The sequence below is a fragment of the Exophiala viscosa genome (assembly GCF_022695815.1).
Source record: "Exophiala viscosa unplaced genomic scaffold EDD37scaffold_1, whole genome shotgun sequence".
In the NCBI taxonomy this organism is placed as follows: Eukaryota; Fungi; Ascomycota; class Eurotiomycetes; order Chaetothyriales; family Herpotrichiellaceae; genus Exophiala; species Exophiala viscosa.
The window spans coordinates 1,377,096-1,396,221 of record NW_026944353.1 but is presented as its reverse complement, the minus strand read 5'-3'; the positions used below and the strand labels follow the sequence as shown (position 1 = coordinate 1,396,221).

Here is a 19,126-nt window from a genome sequence, read left to right as displayed (position 1 = left end):
CGCCGACGACCTTGAGTAAAGCGTTCAGCCTGACAGACACTCTCATTTTGATCGCGAAGCTGCTGAAAGCACACGGTCTTGACACGTTGCCTGCCTTGCTGCCCGGCTTAGGCCACTAGCTGCCCATTATGGCAGACCGCTTCCCTTCGATTGAGGACATTGATGCCGGTCAGTCTTACCTTTTGCGACTGCACTAAATGCCTTCGTCCCTTACCAAGAGCTGACATTGGCATCAGGTGAGACAGGAGTTGGATCAGACACCGCCGCTCAAGGCAGCTTCCTTGAACGAGAACGAGCCCTTTTAGGAGAAGATGCAGACCTCTTTGCCGCAAACGACAAACCTGGCGCAGCCACAGTACAAGATGGGGACGACGACTTGCTAGGTGGTGATGATGGCGACTTCACATCTGCCCCCGCTCATCCTTCAGGCGGGGCGCAGGACGATCTAGATGATTTTGAGAGTTCTTTTCCTGCCATTGACACGAGGAATGAAGTATGTATATATGACCCACTCCCAAGCGCCGGATGGATAGTACCATTGAGCAAGCTGACAAGTTTACCGCAGAACGTTGGACCCGGCGGCACAATCACCGACTCTGCGACGCCTTTCCAGGGAGGAGGCTACACGAATTACACCGCTCCATCACAAGACGAAGAGACCGAGCCCATCCGAGAATGGCGAGCCAAAAGAGACGCAGATATAGCCCGCAGAGATGAGGCATCGGGTCGCAAGAAGGAGGAGACAGTCGCTACTGCCCAAAAGGACATTGACTCGTTCTACGAATCCTACAACCGGAAAGCGGACAAGCAGAAAGCTCAAACGGCGAAAGAGGCAGAAGAGTTCCTTGCAAAGAGGGAAGACACAACGGCTGGAGGCACCGCCTGGGAGCGAATTGCGAAATTGGTCGATCTTAGTGGAAAAGGTCATCAAGGCGGTGGTGATGGCTCGTCGAAGAAGAGAATGCGGGAAATGTTATTGAATCTGAAGGCTGACAAGGAAGCACCGGGCGCATCAGGTGTCTGATTCGAATCGGACCTTGAATGGGGTTGTACAGCTGAACCAAAGGGTTCGCTTCATCCTCATCTTTCAAGATATGCTTGGAACTCCGGTCTATTCCTGCTTTCAAAAACTGCATGTCAAAACTAGAAAGCTGATGCAAGGTCTTTCAGGAGTTCGGATCGGATCTTGGGACGAGTTATCTGAGCATTGCAGTGTCAAACTGTGGGCCAACAGGCCGGAAACACTCTGAACACATCCTAGGTCTTTAGAAGGCTGGTACCGCAAGCTGAACCAAAAAACGCAAGGGCTGTAAATGTCACTATTCACGAAGACAAACATAATCTCAACATTTCGATTCTTGCTATTGGCAGATCGAGGGACAACTTACCTAAACCTCAATAGACCCTGTTTCGACCGGCTATGCTCATGGTCGTGAAAACATCTTTTATTGCCCGAGAAAAAAGCCCATTTACGCCGATCTTTGACATTGATACCAATGCCCATGCTCCGTCCCACTCCGATGCGCCTGTGTGCTCCTAGCATGATGATGTCTTGGTAGAAGCAGTATCCTTTTCACTCGTCTTCGAGGCCGCAGGACCTTTGCATTGTCCGGCAGCCCCCTTACCGGTGCCAATTGTAAAGCGTTGTTCCAACCAAGTCTGCAAAGCGGTGTATCCTTGCACTCTCGCGATGTTGTAAGCCATCTCGACGTGGCCAACCGCCATCTCCTTGAATTGTTGATTGATCCCAATAAGAGGGTTCCTATCAGTGACACCAGCGATATCCGCGAAACCCTGGGTGACGGAACGATTGATCATGACGACGCCTTGGAAGAATTTTTCCAATTTCGTTTTGATTTCGAGCTCGCGCGCGTTCATTACCAGTGGCACATTGGTAGTCTGCGCGCCATGCTTGCCACGAGAATGGGCTGCGCTGTTGCCCTGGCTAGCGGTGCCCGTGGCCGCAGGAGGCTTGGTTGCTAATGCAGGTGCGACCTCAGTTCTGTCCTTCTTTCCGCCTTTACCGGCGTTGGCAGCGCCCAACGACTCTCTCTCCAGATTGCCTGCCTCGGAAGTCTTGCCTGCGGTACTCTTTTGAATGCTGGGCACGTTGACCGAGACTTGTCTGAGCTGCATTGGTTGTTTGGTGTTGAGCGATGATGCTCCCTGAGTACCGTTGCTCGGTCTATTCGCCAAGCGTGCCATCAATTCGTCTGAAGCCATGGTCATCTTCTTCTCCGAGCGATTGTTCAGGTTTTCCGACGAGCGATGCAAATTGACTTCTTTTTTCACATGACGGGGAAGCCATTGTGGGCTTGTCCGCGCCGTGTTCAACGTCCTGATTCTTGCCTTACAGGTATGTTGCGGCGAACATCTGTGTCGTGAGTCCCGGGACATGTGGTAGAAGCGAGAGAATACCTCCTGGGGTTTGGCCACTTGAGTACGCTCCTCATGCGCCACAGACAAGATGTCAATCAACGCTTTCAGCATGTGTAGATTGACTTCCGCCTCGGTGGCATCGACTGCCAGACCAAATGTACACATTAAGCCAACAAAATCGGCCGCAATGAGTGGGGTGAACAATTCTTTAAGGTCGGATACCAGATAGTACATGCATTCATAGAGATCTGAAATCGCCCGAGCAGCAAAAGTGAACGCGTGATACCAATCACGATTCTTGCCTGCGTCGTATTGGTTGAACATGCTTCTGAGCCTCAACATGCTATCGTTAGCAGCTTCGGGGTCCGCTCTGATATCGTAGGTGAGTCGCTGAGCTACGACAATGGCCGTCATTCCAGGACAAACACCCAGCTGTTGGTACATGGAAATGACATCCTGTAGCTTTTCCTGTCCTGAAGAAGAAGCAGCGAGCCGGACATTAGCAAGGTAGAAGGCCTTTTCGTCCTCCCAAGGCTCAGGGCTGAAGAGGTGCGATGTATTGCGACTGGCGATTACTGCGAAACTTTCCCAGATGCCTTGGGCGAGATGTTGGGAGATGAACCCTAAATAATGGCGCCGCACAGCGACTGGGTTCTTGGCCTCAGGTGTGCGAAAGAAGTTCATGAAGGACTCCCGAGCTCCTTTATCGATCTCTTTGCCGGTTAAGAGGAAGCTGGGGTCGAAGGACGCTGGCTTGCCAAGCACCGATTCCATCATTTTCTCGGCAGCCTGTTTCTGCTTCGTTTCGTGGTCGGCCACATACTTGCTCATTGAATTCTCGACGTTGGATAGTGCTTGGAGAAGGACCGGAGGATATTCGGTCTTTTTGTTTCTCTTCGCCGACTCTTTGAACATGTCCAAAGCTTCCAGGAAGTTCTCGGGCTTCTTTCCAGCTGTCGTAATGACGAGAGAAGTGATTTTCCCAGCCAGCTGATTGACCTTTGCGCTACCTGCAGCTTCGTCGACGATGTGTTTGACATCACGATCAAAAAGGAGCTCGGAGATGAATCCGTCGAGGACAAAGTCGGATACCGTTGGGATTGGAGACTTCAGGTTCGCCTTCACCTTGATCTTCTTGAGTGCGGCTTCGATGTTCGCGCGAGTATCATTGATCATTTTGTCGGTAGCTTTCATCATATCTCTCTTTGCCGCATCTTCCACCTTGATACATTCGACATTAGCTTTGACGGTATCTTCGTCCAAGCTCAACCCGGGGGTGGTGGCGGATGAAGGGCTTTTGGCAGCGCGCATAGTTTCTCGGAGCCTCATCATGGATTCGACGATATCGTTAGGTAGACGAGCTTTCCCATTGCTGTTAATTGCGCCGCGTCCAGGCCCTCCAGTGTTGGATCGTGACAACATTCCTTCGAGGGCACGAAAGGACTTTTGGAGGACAGGAGACAGTGGACCATTCATCTCGAGGACGCTACGTAGGTCTGTAATGGCGGTTTGGACGTCGTGAGGGTCAGAGGCACTGAAAAAGTCCTTCATGACGTTCAGTGCTTGGGAAAAGGCATCTGAGTTAGAAGATGATGAATCGTTTTGAAGGATGCTTGATAAATTCATGGGGTTTGTCTGGTAAAGTTGTGAAAAGGCGGGATCGGAAACGTCGAGAATCAGTTGCCTGAACTCATTGTTCTTCTTCTCAGCTTCAGCCATTTCAGAGTTGGCCTGGTCCAATCTGGCACGCGCATCGGCAGGAGACACCTTGCCTGTGTTGACTTCATGTCGAATTTGATCCAGCCTCGCGCGAATTCGGTGGACAATGTGTTCGTTCGCTTTGGCAGCCTCCAAGATTGCATTTCGCTTGTGATCAGGAAACTTGGATGCGAGCATTTCCACTGACGGATGGATCTCTGGACCTGGCTCGTACTCCATGCTCGCTTGAACAGCAGCTGCTTTGAGGAGCATGCTATGGTCGAACAGTGCATTCTTTCCTTCTCGCATCAACTCTTCTTCGTCGTCTATCTTCACACGAGATAGCTCAACGTCTCTTTGTTTTCGCAAAGCCTTTTGCATTCTCTGTGATTTTTCGGACCTTACTCTCGTTTGGTAATATTTGATTGTGTCCATCTCCATCCAAGAGACACCCTTTGTCTTTGCTCGCATGCATATCTCATGTCCACATGGGTATTCATTTGTTGGAACATCAAGGACAGTCTCAGAATCCCCATCCAAGCAACACGAAGAGGACCCTACAAACTTCTGGTCACCGCCCACAGGGCCTTTGAAAAGCTTGTCCATGTCCATGGCATTTTCATCAAGGAGCGCTCGTTGTGCCTGATGTCTAGATGACCGCTGCTCCAGCTCGTGCTTTTCCTTCTCAAGCTTTGCCCTCTCATTGAGAAGATCATTGTAAGTCTGGATGTCTTCATCTGTCCAGCCGTCGACATTGTGTCCATCTGCAGCATGCGGGCGGGACTCGGATTCAGACACAGGAGGAGAGCCCAGAAAGACTTCACTTGGACTGCCATTGAGTGCTGCCTGCTGGCTTTTGCCTTTCGGCTTGCCCATTTCTCTTCGATGATATGCTTCTTGTCGAGTGCAGCTCCAAGCACAGCTTACAGAACTGGGCTGCGATGGATTGAGAGACCCTCGGATGTTGGTAGTGGTTTTCGATCGGCCAGTTGCCCTACTCCGATCACAAATGACAGCGCCACAACCTCTTCGAGATGGGGGAGCGCTGCAGTACGCAAAATAATCTTTAACAAGTGCCGATTTTGCTGGTCTTCGAATTCAGGTTGCTGTCCGCCGACTCCCGACACCTGCCGCCCCGGCCAGCCAAAGGCTTTGAGAAAGCCTTTACCACATTCAACGACTCTTCATGTCGGTTTGACAACATTAAAGAATACTGATCGGGTAGACGCGACTGCATGATCCTCCCGACAAAGAGTCTGCGGCCAAAGAACTGAAGAAATATTGTAAGTGTGTCTCTGAATGAGAGTGTCTTTGACTGTCATTCGACGACACAACCAGGATGTTTGCTAGGGTAACCCGCCGGACAAGACCACGAAGACGCCAATATGACCCGAATCACTCTCCTTTACATCCTAGACCTCGGTCCAACAGTGTGCGATCGCGAGCGCTGCTGCAATAACCCATGAAGAAAGAGTCGAATGGCAAAGTTGAGGTTGATCAAAGCGAGACAATTCAATGACTTTGAGAAACCGGCGGATCACGAGGTCCGGTCTCGGATTTTCTTTGATCCGGCCACCACCAGTTTGCGAACACACAAACTACCTAGGGATTTAGACTAACAAATCGACACGGCATGAAGAGAAGTGGCTCCTGTTTGACTGGGACATCATGACGGAAGCGTCTGTTCACGCCGAAGGCGATGTACAGCAAAGTCGCATATCCGACGTCATTCGAGCGTCTGCAGAACACGATCTAAAAGTTCTGGAAAAATATATCGACGAATATTCTTTTCCAGAGTGCAAAGTTGTTGATGTCCAGGATGTTGCGACAGGATACACGCCGCTTCATGCTGCCATCGCTTCTTGCAGACCGACAGATTCTGGACATGAGCCTGAGTCCTCGGCCAAGCTGGATGCCGCTGCGGCGACTCTCAGATTCATGTTAGAGAATGGAGCAATCTGGAATCAACTCGACAAGAACGATGAAACGCCCGGTTGCATTGCATACCGCTTGTCTCTATCGGATCTCTACCAAATTATGGTCGATGCTGGAGTGCGTGCCGAGATGATACTGAACCGGTTGGAAGAATACGACAGAATGGAGGACGAGGACGAAGATGAGAACGAGAACGAGACCCAGAACGACAGCGAGAACAAAGGCGGCACGAATGGTGAAAGCGCACATCAGGAACCAGCCTCAACAGCACAACCAGAAGTGAATGGTTCGGCATATCTGTCTTCTGCCCTCTCATTGAGTGGCGACAAGCTCTTAGACGAACAGCAGAATGGGGTGATGATGGTGTGGGAGAGTGGAATCATGCAAAAGTCTGCAGATGCCCTGTTGTATGATCCAGGCCTGCGAATCTTGAATATCGGCTTCGGAATGGGCATAATTGACTCTCACATCCAAACCCACTCAAAACGACCCGCCGGGCACCATATCGTCGAGGCGCATCCCGACGTCCTCGAGAAAATGAAGAAAGATGGCTGGATGGATAAAGCTGGTGTCGTTGTGCACAGCGGGAAGTGGCAGGAAGTTCTTCCTCGACTGGCTGCAGAGGGTGAAATGTTCGATGCAATTTATTTCGACACGTTCGCCGAGTCTTATTCGGAGTTCCGTCAATTCTTTTCCGAACAAGTACTGTCGCTACTCGAGGAAAGTGGGCGATGGTCCTTTTTCAATGGCATGGGCGCGGACAGGCAAATCAGCTACGACGTCTACCAAACGGTGGTTGAGATGGATCTGTTTGAGGCCGGATTTAACGTCGAGTGGAAAGACGTTGAGCTTCCTAAATTGGATCAGGAATGGGATGGTGTGCGACGCAAGTACTGGGACGTCGACCACTATCGCCTCCCTGTGTGCAGATTCATGGATTGAGTCTTGCCGCCAATATGCCTGTTTGACATTATCAGAGAATCGAGCTTCAGCAGATCCAGCTGAACGAGGCCAACTCCAATACCAAGGACTGGCTTCGGTACAATTTGGCCGAAGTACGAAATTGAGTGAGCCAGATCGGACCCGACCCTTCAGGAACCGCGCATGGAGATTCGGCCATCAGTCCGAGGTAGCCTTGACGACTCGCTACGAGGAGATCTTTAGGATCAGTCCACCAAGGGTGCGGATACTTCGTTGGCAAGCGTTGTATGCTCGGAACATGTTCCGCCGAGTTGCAGTGCACTTCGAGACTTGCCCCCGCATTGATCCCATTCCTCCTCCATGTTTTGCGTACTCACTCGCATGCTCCTCAACTCCACACTTCAGCGATTCGAGGAACCTCAAAGGTTATGGAGCTCGTAATCGAGCCCTCGAGCAATGGAATTCCGCGTGTCCGGAGAGGGGCCTCGGCAATCGTACTTTCAAGGTAGCTTGCAGTGATATATCTTCCTGCGTGGGAGGACCAGGATGCCTCTCATTCACTCATACACAAGCTGCACGAGACAGACAGCGTGAACAAGGAAAATCATCCATAAAGCCAGAAAATCGGGTCGTACATCGGTAGCAGGAGAAACAGAGCCAGATCAACACCATGGTCAAGCGAACAGCAATCGTGACAGGCTCAAGCCGAGGCATGTGAGTCCAACACCTCAACCGCTAGAAGTCAGTAAGAGAAGCCAGCTAACTCTTCCTAGCGGCGAGGCCATCGTCCGCCGCCTGGCAGTCGAAGGCTACGCGGTCTGCGTAAACGACATTTCTGCAAACCAGTCCGGCATCGACAAGCTCGTCTCGGAACTGAATGAAAAGCACGGCTCAGGCACAGCCATTGGCGTCGTCGCCGACGTATCCTCCTCCACGGACGTTCAGTCCCTGATAAAAGAGACGGTAGATAAGCTGGGCCCGTTGACGGTGATGGTAGCCAATGCAGGCATTGCACAGGTCGCACCCGCACTGGAACTCTCCGACGAAGACGTGCAGAAGATGTTTAACGTAAACTTCTTCGGCGTCTGGAATTGCTACACCCACGCGGCGCGGCAAATGATTGCCCAGGGACCCGTCCCCGAGGGAAGCAGCGGATACAAAATCCTCGGAGCAGCAAGTATCGTCGCGTTCAAGCCATTCCCATTGCTCGCGCATTATAGCGCTTCCAAGTGGGCGGTACGAGGTTTTACGCAGGTCTTCGCCATGGAAATGGCGAAGCATAAGATCAATGTCAACGCGTACGCCCCTGGTATCGTCGGGACGGCCATGTGGGACATCATCGACGAGAAGATGGGTGCGATTGAGGGACGTGGCAAAGGCGAATCGCTCAAGAAGTACAGTTCCGATCTCACTGCGCTGGGAAGAGTGAGTGTCCCCGAAGACGTTGGCAATCCGGTGGGCGGGTTCTTGTGCTCAAAGGACAGCGAGTTCATCACGGGACAAACCATTGTAATAGACGGAGGGATCATATTTACTTGATTTGAGATACTCTCGAAGAAGGTCCTGTCAAAAAGATAACAATGAGGAGATCAACATGTCAATGCTCAGTCTGATGCCACCTCCCTGTCTCGAATAGCCACAGTACCGTTGTACAGAGTAGATCGCCGCGTCCCATCCTGCTTTCCACTTCGTAATCTACGAAGCATGACCCTCACCTTGCTTCGGCGGGTACGTCTTGCCGTCGACTTCAACCGTAGGCTTACACGTGCAGCGGTCATCTTCGGCTATCGAGTCCATGACTGAAGGGATGTGCTTGCCGCAGCCGAACCAGGTTGCCTTCTCTGTAGATCTAGTCAGTATCCAGGCCAGACACTGAACCTAGAGAGACTATGTGTGCATACGGCAGGTGGAACATGTTCTCTTCATGCACATTCTTGCGAAATGTTTCTGTGGATGGATTTTTATTTTATGTGTCGCTTCTTTGTTCCAATGATGTCCCTAAGCGGCGTGCTCGGGCGAGATCGAATTTTGCGTTAAAAGGCTGGGTCCGAGGCTGATCAATGACGTGCTGTTTTTATGGCAAGAAATAAAGAAATGTCGAGTTTCGAGCAGTCTTATATACATAATACAATTGTATCGGTCGGAGTGTGAGCAGCAGCTATCTTAGAGCCCGTGGAGACACTAAAAACAGAGGTCAGATAAGCTGTTCCGGACGCTGCCACCTGTAGCCAGGCTAATAAGCCTAATAAGCCCTCACCGTCTGTGATGATGGAGCCCGAGGTCGCCGAACAACGAGCATTCGCCACCACCACGAGGTCAAGCAACGTCGAGAATAATACGAATGATTAGTTGTGCACACCTGCTTCCGCACGGTACGTTTCATTCAGGCTTCACTACTACCATGAACAGCTAGTATGAATTACATAAGAATCTTTATCAGATGAAGTCATCAGACGTCGTAAATCATCATTGCTGGAAAAGTCATTGTCGCATAGCCTCAATGTCCCTTGGTCGCAGAACCCTTGTCATTGGGTGCAAAAGCCCAGCCAGAGAGTGCTCAGCGCAATCAGTGTCCATGGTAACCACGTTTGCCTCGCCATGCTGTCACTCGTCGAAGCTGAATAAACACAAGCCCAACCAGAGATCACTCCTCCACTCCCACATTGAGTTGGCTGTACTGGTGCCTCTGAACTCGCATCACTCCCACACTGATCTGTTGCTACTCCAGGCGGACAGCATTTCTGCTTGGACCAGTCGCCCGAGTTTAACCACAAAGACCAGCCTGCCGGACAGCAAGTTCCCCAAGTGCCACCGCCGCTGGTGGTGGATGACAGGAAGCAATAACCCGATGCGCAGAACGAGCTTGTTGAACTATCGGCACACACGACCTGTCGCTGGACAATGGTCGCTGCGGTGTTGTCGCTTTGATGCAAGATATTGATGTCAGATGTGGATTCTGTAACGTTGTGCAGCCTGATGGTGCTTTCGGAAACCGTCGGCTCAAGGCTGTCTCTATCTATGCGGAGAGCGGAAACAGTGGTCGAAGCGCATAGCAGGGTAATCCACTCAATGGCGCAGAGCAACCTCATGATACCATTGACGATGCGCTATGAATGGCGTCGAGGCTGAAATGGGCAGGCTGAAGCTCAAGAGAACGGTTGGTTGAGGATAAACAGGATTGCTGGAAAGTTACTTCTCGAGGTTCAGCGGAAAGTGCGGCGGCTGACTGCTGACTAAGTCTGCCAGGTGCCCTCCATTGGTGCAATTCACAGTCGATATCGGCCAAGTACCACAATGCACGAAGCACATAGTCCTTCATTGGAGTCGTTCTTGTATACTTCGTACCTCAGGCGAGACTGCTTCAGGAGATTTCAGAGTCAGGACGGCAGCGTCTTGAGCGATCGGTATTACGTCGTCCAGTGTACGGCCTTTCACAAGTCCTGCAACAATCACACCCAGCATTGTGTCGCCGACACCATTCACCGACACAATGTCCTCCTGCGAGACATTGCACGTCGGAGGAATAAGTCGCATGTATAGGCCGCCGATCTCCGAAGCATCTGACATAGTCCTACCCAAAATATAAGGCGCGTACTCGGGGCGTGTTAGTCTTTCATCGGTATGTCTTAGCAGACTCGTCACCAAACAGCCCTTGGGGCCCAGCTTCGTCACCAGGTTGGGAATGAAAGGCAGAAGTTGAAGGCACTGCTGGGGAATACCTTCCTCAACCAATTCGGGTCCAGCGATGGACACCAAACGGTCCCGTGACCCGGATCCCGAAAGACCAAAGCTATCAATCACTTTCCACCAACGCTCTGATTCAAACATCAGCGCATCGGTGGCAGCTTTGTAGAGAGCTGAAAGCTCTAAACTGTTTGGAGAAGCCAAGCTGACGGTATGATTGGGTACTACACTCGTGCTTGTCATAGCATTGTTGTTCTTGTTGAAGAGGCGCGCAGCTTTCGCAATGGAAACAGGTTCAAATGCAATCATGGCTCCTTGGACTTTTGCAGCCTTGAAGATTGACGAAAGTATCTCCGGAGACCAATTGGCATCCGCAATGACCCATTTTGGGGAGGTTTGGCCGATGGTAGTCGTCCAGTACTCCAGGGACTCAAGCTCTGGTCGTGCCAGAATTGACATGTCTGCCATAGCAACCACCAAGTCTTTGCTTGTGTCATTCACGGCCACATACTGTGCTGTTCTTGCCCCATCAGCAGCAGGGATCTGCCGGATATGATCAGCAGAGACGCCGCTTTTTCCAACATGGTCGAGAAGAGACGATCCGGCGAGGTCATCGGCCACTACACTTGCCAAAGCTACTTTGGCCCCTGCCAAATGAGCGGCCATTGCAACGTTTCTGCCGACACCACCTGCAGAGGGAGATATTTTGGCTGGGTTGGAGGTATGTAAAGTTGGTGGAACTGCAGTGGAAGGTCTGTCGAATGGTTCGTAATCGCAGATTGTATCACTTGCAAGTGACCCAGCCACCAAGATGTCCACTGGCTGACCTGCCGAGCTAATCTTCGCGGATGCGTCCCCTGCTGGCGTTGACAGAGCGGTCCCGCTTGACTGCGTCGTGATCGGGAGTTCTGATGGCGTTACCACGGATGCGTCTCCTCTGGACTTTGTCAACATGTTGTCTCAATGTACACACGACAAGTCTGACATGGCTCACCGCTGTGGTGCAGCACCCTCACGTAGTTCGAGTTTTGCTAATTCGACTGCCACCTTGGTGCCGCGCGCGACGTTCGCCTCAATGAGGGCCTCGTTTGCTTTCACGCTTGCGCCATTACTCAATTCTCTGATCCTTCTCAGGATGTAAGGCGTGTTGGCGCTTCCACCAATACCTTTCTCCTCAGCCTCTGCAACTGCTTGGGCGATGATTCCGTCAATTTCGTCCTTCGCCATTGCCGAAGATTCCGGCACGGGATTCGCGAACAACAGGCCAGACTGAATGGGAAAATTGGACTGAGCATAGACGAGAGCTGCTGCATCGGCTTCATCGAAGATGGTCCTCGGGCTTTTGACGCCGCTGTCGCGCGAGAAGAAGGCGGGAAAATCGACAGTGCCCGTCCTCCCGTCCGCAAAAGTGCCAACACCGACACCCTGTGTCTCCAGGTATTCCAGTGTTCGTGGGATATCTAGGAAAGATTTGCATCCAGAACTGATCACGGTGACAGGCGTTCTTCCCAGCTCTGTCAAGTCTGCTGAGATATCCATGCTGTTTTCACCTCCCCGATGGACGCCTCCCAAGCCTCCAGTTGCGAATATCTTGATGCCCGCAAGATGCGCAAGGATCATTGTCCCGGCAATTGTAGTTCCTCCATTGAGCTTTTGCCCTCTCAGGCCGAAGCCACCAATGAAGCCCAGATCTCGCCTCGATATCTTCCAAGTATTCTCATTACCAGCCGTAGAAACAAGCTGTATCAGTTCTTCAGCTTGCATGCCCACACGAGCAATGCCATCAAGAATTCCAATAGTGGCTGGCACACCGCCATTAACGCGGACTAGAGATTCGAGGTGGGAGGACAAAGCGACATTTTCGGGGTAGGGAAAGCCTGATGAAGATGAGCCTCGATACAATGGGCAGGAAGGCTCTAGGCTGATCGTTTACCGTGGGTATAGATCGTGGTCTCCAACGCGACGACCGGTTTGCCAGTCGCGAGAGCATCTTGGACTTCTTCGGACACACGGAGAAGCCTTTCTCTGCCGGACAGACAACGGCGGCAAGTGTAGGTTGGCTGCAGGGCCGGAATATGAAGACTCCTGGGAGTCCATCTCGTAGATAACGCCATCACCAGCGCAATAGCGAAGGTCGCAATCGAGGGGGAATCTGTTCGACGTGTTTGACGCAGCGCCGGATCAACGAAATTCCATGGCCGATCGCTATCACAGCCTTGTTTCTGCAAGCAACTATCTCAACTGGTCACAACATGATCCTTTTGATGACGGCCCGAAAACTCCCCATATTATCTGAAGAGGACTGACATATATTGGGGCTGTTGAAGATATCAAACAAACTACGGCCGCGTCATAGAGGACCAGATTTCCTATGAATGCACCGCACGCTCACTCGCATATACATGGAAGTTCTAGCGGTCTGCTAAGACTCGTCTGACAAGACGACTTGTCGTGACGGTGTCCTTCCGACAAGACACCCCCTTGCTGCGACAGATATGCGTCTTTACGCAATCTCTGATCTGCATATCACTTATAAGCAGAACAAGGAAGCTCTGAGTGAACTGAAGGCTCATCCAGACGACAGCTTGATCATTTGCGGAGATGTGGGTGAACGAATTGAACATCTGCAAGAAGCCTTCGAAGTCACCACGAGGCTCTTCAAACAAGTCTTCTGGGTCCCGGGAAACCACGAATTGTACACTTTGCCAGGTAACAAGGCCGAAGATGAGGAGTTGGACCATGAACTTAAGGGAGAGTTCAAGTATCGAGAGTGTCTAAGGGTCGCCAACGAACACGGCGTCATCACCCCAGAGGATGAATTCGTCAAGTGGGATGGAGAAGGAGGACCCTGCCTTATTTGTCCCATCTTCACATTGTATGACTACAGTTTCAGACCTTCCCATGTAACAAGGGAGAATGCCCTTGACTGGGCCATGGAAGAGAACGTCTACGCTACCGACGAAGCGCTGCTGCATCCAGATCCTTACGAGTCGCGGGACGACTGGTGTGAACAGCTCGTGATTAAGACGGAGGAACGCCTCAAGCAAGCCGCCGAAAGAAACATTCCGTTGATCATCATCAATCACTGGCCACTGCGTGAGGACTTGATCACGATACCGAGTATCCCGAGGTTCAGTCTGTGGTGCGGGACGAAGAAGACGGAAGACTGGCACACGAGATTCAACGCGAAAGTCGTGGTGACTGGGCATCTTCATGTCCGGAGGACTGACTGGATTGACGGAGTACGATTCGAGGAAGTGAGCCTGGGATATCCACGACAGTGGCAGGCTGCGAAGGACAGAGGTCTCGACATCAATGATCTACTGAGGGAGATCTTGCCTGGAATTCCAGAACCAGAAGACAAAAGAACAGTATGGAGGCGCTCGGGAGTACCTGCTGATAATGTGAGCAAGCTGGCTACCTGAGGCAAGTCAACGAGCCTGTATGCTTTACCAGCAATGAGGAAGCATGCGGTATGAGAAGCTAATGCCTGTCAATTGAAGATCTGTGGCTGGAGTGTGGAATAGCCGCATGAGCTCGAACAATCGCGACGCTCATTTCTTCTTTGCTTGGTACTCCTCATCTGTGACTGGCCCGTGCCATTCAGTCTTCCCGTGGCTCACGGCCAAATGGAGCATATAGGTCTCATCATCGCCTCCGTGCCAATGTGTCGTTCCGGCATCACACCAGACTATGTCACCGACGTTTAGTCGCCTCGGCTCTCCCCCTTTGTCGCAGATCCATCCAGATCCAGCCAGGACCTTGAGCAATTGTCCATTTTCGTGAGTGTGCCAATTCGTTCGGGCACAAGGCTGGAACATGACGTGGTTCATATTGCAGCCGTTGCCCAGGTATATCGGGTCCATCCAGACATCCCCTGTGAAAGTCGCGGTGACTTTGGCGCTGGGCTTTTCGGGGTTTCGCGAGTCTTTAATGATGGTTGACGGCATTGCCGATGTTGCTATTTTGAACTTGCTTCGTCTGGTGATTTTAGTATGACCGCTTGAAGCTCACTCGATGTCTTCAAAACCCTTGGAAGCGCCAGGTGGAAAGGTCAGGACTCGACATGCTATACGCCTCCCCACTATCACGGCAATTCGGCTCTGCTCCGATGATGGGTAAGATGGGGATGTCGTTGGAGTTTGTCACCGACATCGACTTCTCCAACGTCAACTTCAAACTGTCTTTCTATCGTTTTATTTTCCCTTCACAACTCTTGATTCGAGGATCCTCATCGGCTGGTGAGGACGTCTTCTTCTTCGAACGGAAAGGTCGCCTCATGTGCTTTCCATAGGGATGAACAACCACTGTAAGTTACCTAGCCATCGTAGCTCCTCCACTATGGTCTCTTTCAGCTCTACTGCGTTCCGCCACAAAATCTGGTCGTTCAGCCCCTCAGCCGCTTTTGCGAGTACGAGTGGCTTGTCGAGACGACAAGCCCCTGTTACCGCGATCAGCTTTATGTTAGCATACAAGTCCTGTTTAAACGCTTTCCCTTTTCGGTCTATCAGAGCCCTCGATAGTCGAACACCATAGCCCTATCACTTTGCTATCCTGATGTTGAGGACTTGGGATGGAGCAGCTTTCCTTATAAAAGGACGAATCTCTCCCTCTCAAATAAGACAAGACTTCTCTACATCTTCATCCTCTAGCACAAGTCACTTCCTAGTTCTTAACACCCCGACGCCTCTCATTCTGCGACAAGTCTATCACAATGGCGCAAGCATCAGGCCAGGTCTTAGAGCATCGCAACTCTGTGCCAATCGAGCACTTCCTTGAGTCCAAAGGGCCCGACGGCACCCTCATAAGCATGAACGTCTTCGTCGACCCGTCGAAGGTTGATGACTTCATAAAACTCATCACTCCCACAGCCCGTAAGATCCGCGAGTATAAGGAGTGCCTCTTCTGCGAGGTCTCGGTACATCCGACTGATAGGGGCCATTTGCGAGTCCTGCACGGCTGGACCAAGGATAGCGCTTGGTTTCGAGATGTCAGTACTTCCACTCTTCATCATCTCGGCGAATTGACAGATTGGCTGTTTTGTGACCTTCCACTGACTTGACCCTTAACCACTCCAGAACCTCGAAACTCAAACGTGGTTTGGAGACTATGTCAAAGCCCTTGCGTCGATCAGGGATCCCAATCGTCATCGTAAGTTTCACCGAGTTTCCAAGATTAAGCAATCCTGGCGGAGATGTGGTGCAGCCAATGTTGTTGTAACGCTCCTTGTGGCACAGGTCAAATCCAGCACTTTGATCTCATTCCCACCCATTGAGACGTCTGCAAGTGTTTTGAGCATGCACGACGGCTCTGCAAGGACCACGTCGCCAACACAGATAGGGACTCTCGCGTGGAAGGCAGCAGAGTTGACGCGAAATTGGGGAATAATTAAGATGATATAATTGTGTTTGCTGGCTGCAGAGACACATATATACAAATTTGGCCCGCCAATGACACAGGCTTATTAGGAACTTGACGGTCCACTTGTAGACAGGCTCTGCTGCTGGGAGTCTGGGAAAAAGTATGCTCCGACCGCAATGATGATATAGCAAGCACATAACAGTGCGCCTTCCAGATAATTGCTCCTTCCATCAAGCACAAGGAAGTTGACAATGAAGGTTGACACGAACAATGCCGCTACTTCAAACAAGCTGAAGTAGAGCGACATATCTTTGTTAAGGATCCACCCGAGTAAGACGACGATTGGGGTAACGAACAGCGCAATCTGGATGGATGATCCCAGTGAGACACCCAATGCAAGATCAAGCTTGTTTTTTGCCGCCACGGTAACCGCCGTGACATGCTCTGCGGCATTGCCAACAATCGGCAGAATGATCAGTCCAACGAATGCTTCCGACAGAGGTGAACTCTGCACCAAATGGTTGATACTACCGACCAAAAACTCGGCACAAAGAGCAACCAGAACTGTCGATACAAGTAGGAGACCGATTGACGCCATCTGACTCATAGGCGGTTCGTCGTCCGCTTCAGCCTCTGCAGTCTTGGGGATGGTATGTCTCGAAGCTTTTGAAGCTCCGGTGTTGCCCCGACTGGGGCCTGAACCTGGAATGCGACGGTCAGGATCGGATCTATGGCGTCGCAGAGGGTCCTGTTGAGCGTCCGCAGGCAATTGTCCTCCTGGTGGATTTGTCGAGGCACGGAATACTGGAGGGGTTCGGAACGACAAGCCCCGAGGGCCAAGGGGTGCCTTTGTTTTGGCTGCGGGCGCCTGCGAAGTTGCCGTCACGGCATTAGGAGCCGTTGTGGAAGGTGCCATCTGCTCTGGTTCAGCTGTCTTTTCTTCCAAAATGACCGTAGAGAGCGCGCCTGCTTGTTCTGGCCGTTCAATCTGCCCGGTCTGCTCGGTCTCTGCTTCGGGCTCGACTTCTATTTTTGCCCTACGTTTCATTCCAAGCTTCGCCCGTAGTCTCTTGCGCACTCGACGACTGGATCCGGTGCTAGCGGTAGAGTTTCGTGAGGACGCAGACGAGGAGCTCGTAGAATCAAACCGTGCCAGAAAGCCAGGGGCTGCTTCTTCGTCTATGATGTTTTGCGGTGTTCCTTGATATAGGTACGCATGCGATTTGAGCTGGAAAAGCAGGTAGAGAAAGTAGATAACCAGAAGAATGACCGAAGTACCGCGACTGAGTTTGACGACTGCTTTGTCCGCAGCATCAGTATCACTGAAAGACGCATGGAAAGCTGTCTACCATCACGATTACCACGTTAGCAGGAAGAGTAAGGAACGTGGGGGAAGAGGAACAACATACCGGGATGAGCAAACTCAATACTGCCAAGGCCAGTAAACAAGCCGACATTTGAGTGACGGTGCTGTCATATATCTGCTCTCGATACTCAAGGCCCCCAATAAGGAACGCCATCCCAAGAATGAGCAGCAGATTTGCCAAAAGAGAACCAATAAGTGATGCTTGAACAATGCGGATCTCATTTTTGACCAGAGCGACGATAAAGATGATCAATTCGACAGCATTTCCAAAGCTCACATTCAGCAAGGCGCCTAGGGTTGGTCCAAGTCGATGAGCCACGCTTTCGGTGGCGAAAGTCAAGAGACCTGCCAAGGGAATGATAGCAATCGCATTCAAGGCGAAGACGACGTTCGGGTTGATATTCGCAAAGTGGACTGCTATACCAACAGGTACAAATATTAGGAGAACATTGACCCAGCTGTGGAAGAGTGCTGTTTTGAAGTTGTCGTAGAACCGAGTCCAGAGGGATTTCTTGGGCTTTTCTTCATCACTTGGCTGGCCATTTTGTGAGAGGACAGAAGTCTTGCGGCCATCTGCTGACCAGGGATTGAATTTGTTTTGGTGGGCAGACGAGTGTGCCCAAGCCCGGACTCGATCTGGATAGAGTCAGTCAGACGCACCAATATGCGTCTACAGGACAGAGGTGCTTACGCATTGTTATTGAGCGAAATTTCTGAACAGTTGCATTTTGATCAATAAGCTATACTCGGGTCGGAGAGCACTGGGGCTAGGGAAGTCGTGAAAAGGTGGTGTGGTTAGTAGTGGTATTGAATAGATTAGATGGCCCGTTAATAACAAAAGAGAGTCGGCGGATCTAGAGCGCGGAGGACATGCAGGCAAAACAAGAAACTGGATGAGGTTAAGCTTGGCACGTGCTTGGCAATGACTCTGCCCAGAAAAGCTGACGCAAGTAATAAATTAGGGCATCTCCGTTATCAAGCCACGTATGAGCGCCACTGCAGAAACCACTTTAAGTCGCCGTGAGCCACAGAAACGGGATGTCCTCTGCGTGGCGCGAACCGCGTCGGGATGATCTACCATAGTATGCCGTCATTCCTAAACAATCTTCTCCATCGGGTGAAAAGTCGCAATCAGGGTCACAGGCAATGTACATATTTGAGCGTTCAAAAATCCTCGGTGTAAACAGGCCCACGATGTTATTCTGGTTCCTTGGGGACTTGAGATGAGTTGTACTGCATGAGGATGATCTGCCAAAGTGTTCACAGGGATTTGTGCAGACTGACAGAATAGAAAAGTGGTAAGGAATGTGCTGCTACCATTCTAAAACGGAGAAGCTGCAGACCTTAGTCGGAGGACAGGTACAGGTTGAGGCACAATCGTCTTTGCGCAATCATTTATCTTCATCTCAACAAGTCTATCACCGTTTGGCGAGCGAGTTTCCCGGGGTTCAAGAGGATATGCTAATTCGAGATTGTCACTCTTTGGCACTGTCTGCAGAAGATACTGTACTACCTAACGGTTTGAGACGATGATCACGGTTAGCATAGTCTTTGGCACAGGCTTGGGGATGCACGCCAGAATTGATGGAAAGTTTCAGGGTGTAAGCGTGGCCTCGGTGCCTGGAAGGGCGCCTCGGGCTCGACGATAGCGATCTAGGGTCCGTCTTTTGAACAGTCTGGGGTGCGACCTCGCCTAAATGTTATCCTTTATCGATACCGATACTGATACGGCACAGGTACAAATCTGCATCAATGCATTGTGACCAACGTCTGTGCGGCCAC

The 19,126-nt window shown here is 51.2% G+C and overlaps 9 protein-coding genes across 9 annotated transcripts; 5 read left to right on the top strand and 4 right to left on the bottom strand.

Annotated features, from left to right (window-relative positions):
• Positions 1-128: 128 nt before the first annotated feature.
• Positions 129-1,024, top strand: EDD37DRAFT_603793 (clathrin light chain; the record flags this gene model as incomplete). Its single annotated transcript, XM_062814684.1, has 2 exons — positions 129-168; positions 237-1,024. The coding sequence occupies 2 exons, from the start codon at positions 129-131 to the stop codon at positions 1,022-1,024; spliced, it is 828 nt and encodes a 275-aa protein (XP_062674766.1).
• A 414-nt stretch (positions 1,025-1,438) lies between these two features.
• EDD37DRAFT_24492 (uncharacterized protein) lies at positions 1,439-5,221 on the bottom strand. Its single transcript, XM_062810624.1, has one exon. It carries the CDS (start codon positions 4,951-4,953, stop codon positions 1,537-1,539), a length of 3,417 nt encoding a protein of 1,138 aa, XP_062674765.1. The 5' UTR covers positions 4,954-5,221; the 3' UTR covers positions 1,439-1,536.
• A 451-nt stretch (positions 5,222-5,672) lies between these two features.
• On the top strand, positions 5,673-7,415 carry EDD37DRAFT_24396 (arginine N-methyltransferase). Its single transcript, XM_062810620.1, has one exon. The coding sequence runs from the start codon at positions 5,746-5,748 to the stop codon at positions 6,952-6,954; it is 1,209 nt and encodes a 402-aa protein (XP_062674764.1). The 5' UTR covers positions 5,673-5,745; the 3' UTR covers positions 6,955-7,415.
• A 188-nt stretch (positions 7,416-7,603) lies between these two features.
• On the top strand, positions 7,604-8,472 carry EDD37DRAFT_655219 (acetoin dehydrogenase; the record flags this gene model as incomplete). The annotated part of the gene is made up of 2 exons (XM_062818747.1): positions 7,604-7,647; positions 7,707-8,472. 2 exons carry the CDS (start codon positions 7,604-7,606, stop codon positions 8,470-8,472), a joined length of 810 nt encoding a protein of 269 aa, XP_062674763.1.
• A 1,776-nt stretch (positions 8,473-10,248) lies between these two features.
• On the bottom strand, positions 10,249-12,731 carry EDD37DRAFT_559453 (IdgA domain-containing protein; the record flags this gene model as incomplete). The annotated part of the gene is made up of 3 exons (XM_062813792.1): positions 10,249-11,554; positions 11,612-12,494; positions 12,551-12,731. 3 exons carry the CDS (start codon positions 12,729-12,731, stop codon positions 10,249-10,251), a joined length of 2,370 nt encoding a protein of 789 aa, XP_062674762.1.
• A 15-nt stretch (positions 12,732-12,746) lies between these two features.
• EDD37DRAFT_24333 (transposase) lies at positions 12,747-14,106 on the top strand. The gene has a single exon (XM_062810610.1). The coding sequence runs from the start codon at positions 13,113-13,115 to the stop codon at positions 14,040-14,042; it is 930 nt and encodes a 309-aa protein (XP_062674761.1). The 5' UTR covers positions 12,747-13,112; the 3' UTR covers positions 14,043-14,106.
• EDD37DRAFT_24332 (RmlC-like cupin domain-containing protein) lies at positions 14,107-14,732 on the bottom strand. Its single transcript, XM_062810609.1, has one exon. It carries the CDS (start codon positions 14,565-14,567, stop codon positions 14,172-14,174), a length of 396 nt encoding a protein of 131 aa, XP_062674760.1. The 5' UTR covers positions 14,568-14,732; the 3' UTR covers positions 14,107-14,171.
• Positions 14,733-15,331: 599 nt separating this feature from the next.
• Positions 15,332-15,892, top strand: EDD37DRAFT_603787 (uncharacterized protein; the record flags this gene model as incomplete). Its single annotated transcript, XM_062814683.1, has 3 exons — positions 15,332-15,607; positions 15,696-15,768; positions 15,855-15,892. 3 exons carry the CDS (start codon positions 15,332-15,334, stop codon positions 15,890-15,892), a joined length of 387 nt encoding a protein of 128 aa, XP_062674759.1.
• Positions 15,893-16,081: 189 nt separating this feature from the next.
• EDD37DRAFT_603786 (Ca2+:H+ antiporter) lies at positions 16,082-18,039 on the bottom strand (the record flags this gene model as incomplete). The annotated part of the gene is made up of 3 exons (XM_062814682.1): positions 16,082-17,323; positions 17,388-17,980; positions 18,036-18,039. 3 exons carry the CDS (start codon positions 18,037-18,039, stop codon positions 16,082-16,084), a joined length of 1,839 nt encoding a protein of 612 aa, XP_062674758.1.
• Between the last annotated feature and the right edge of the window lie 1,087 nt (positions 18,040-19,126).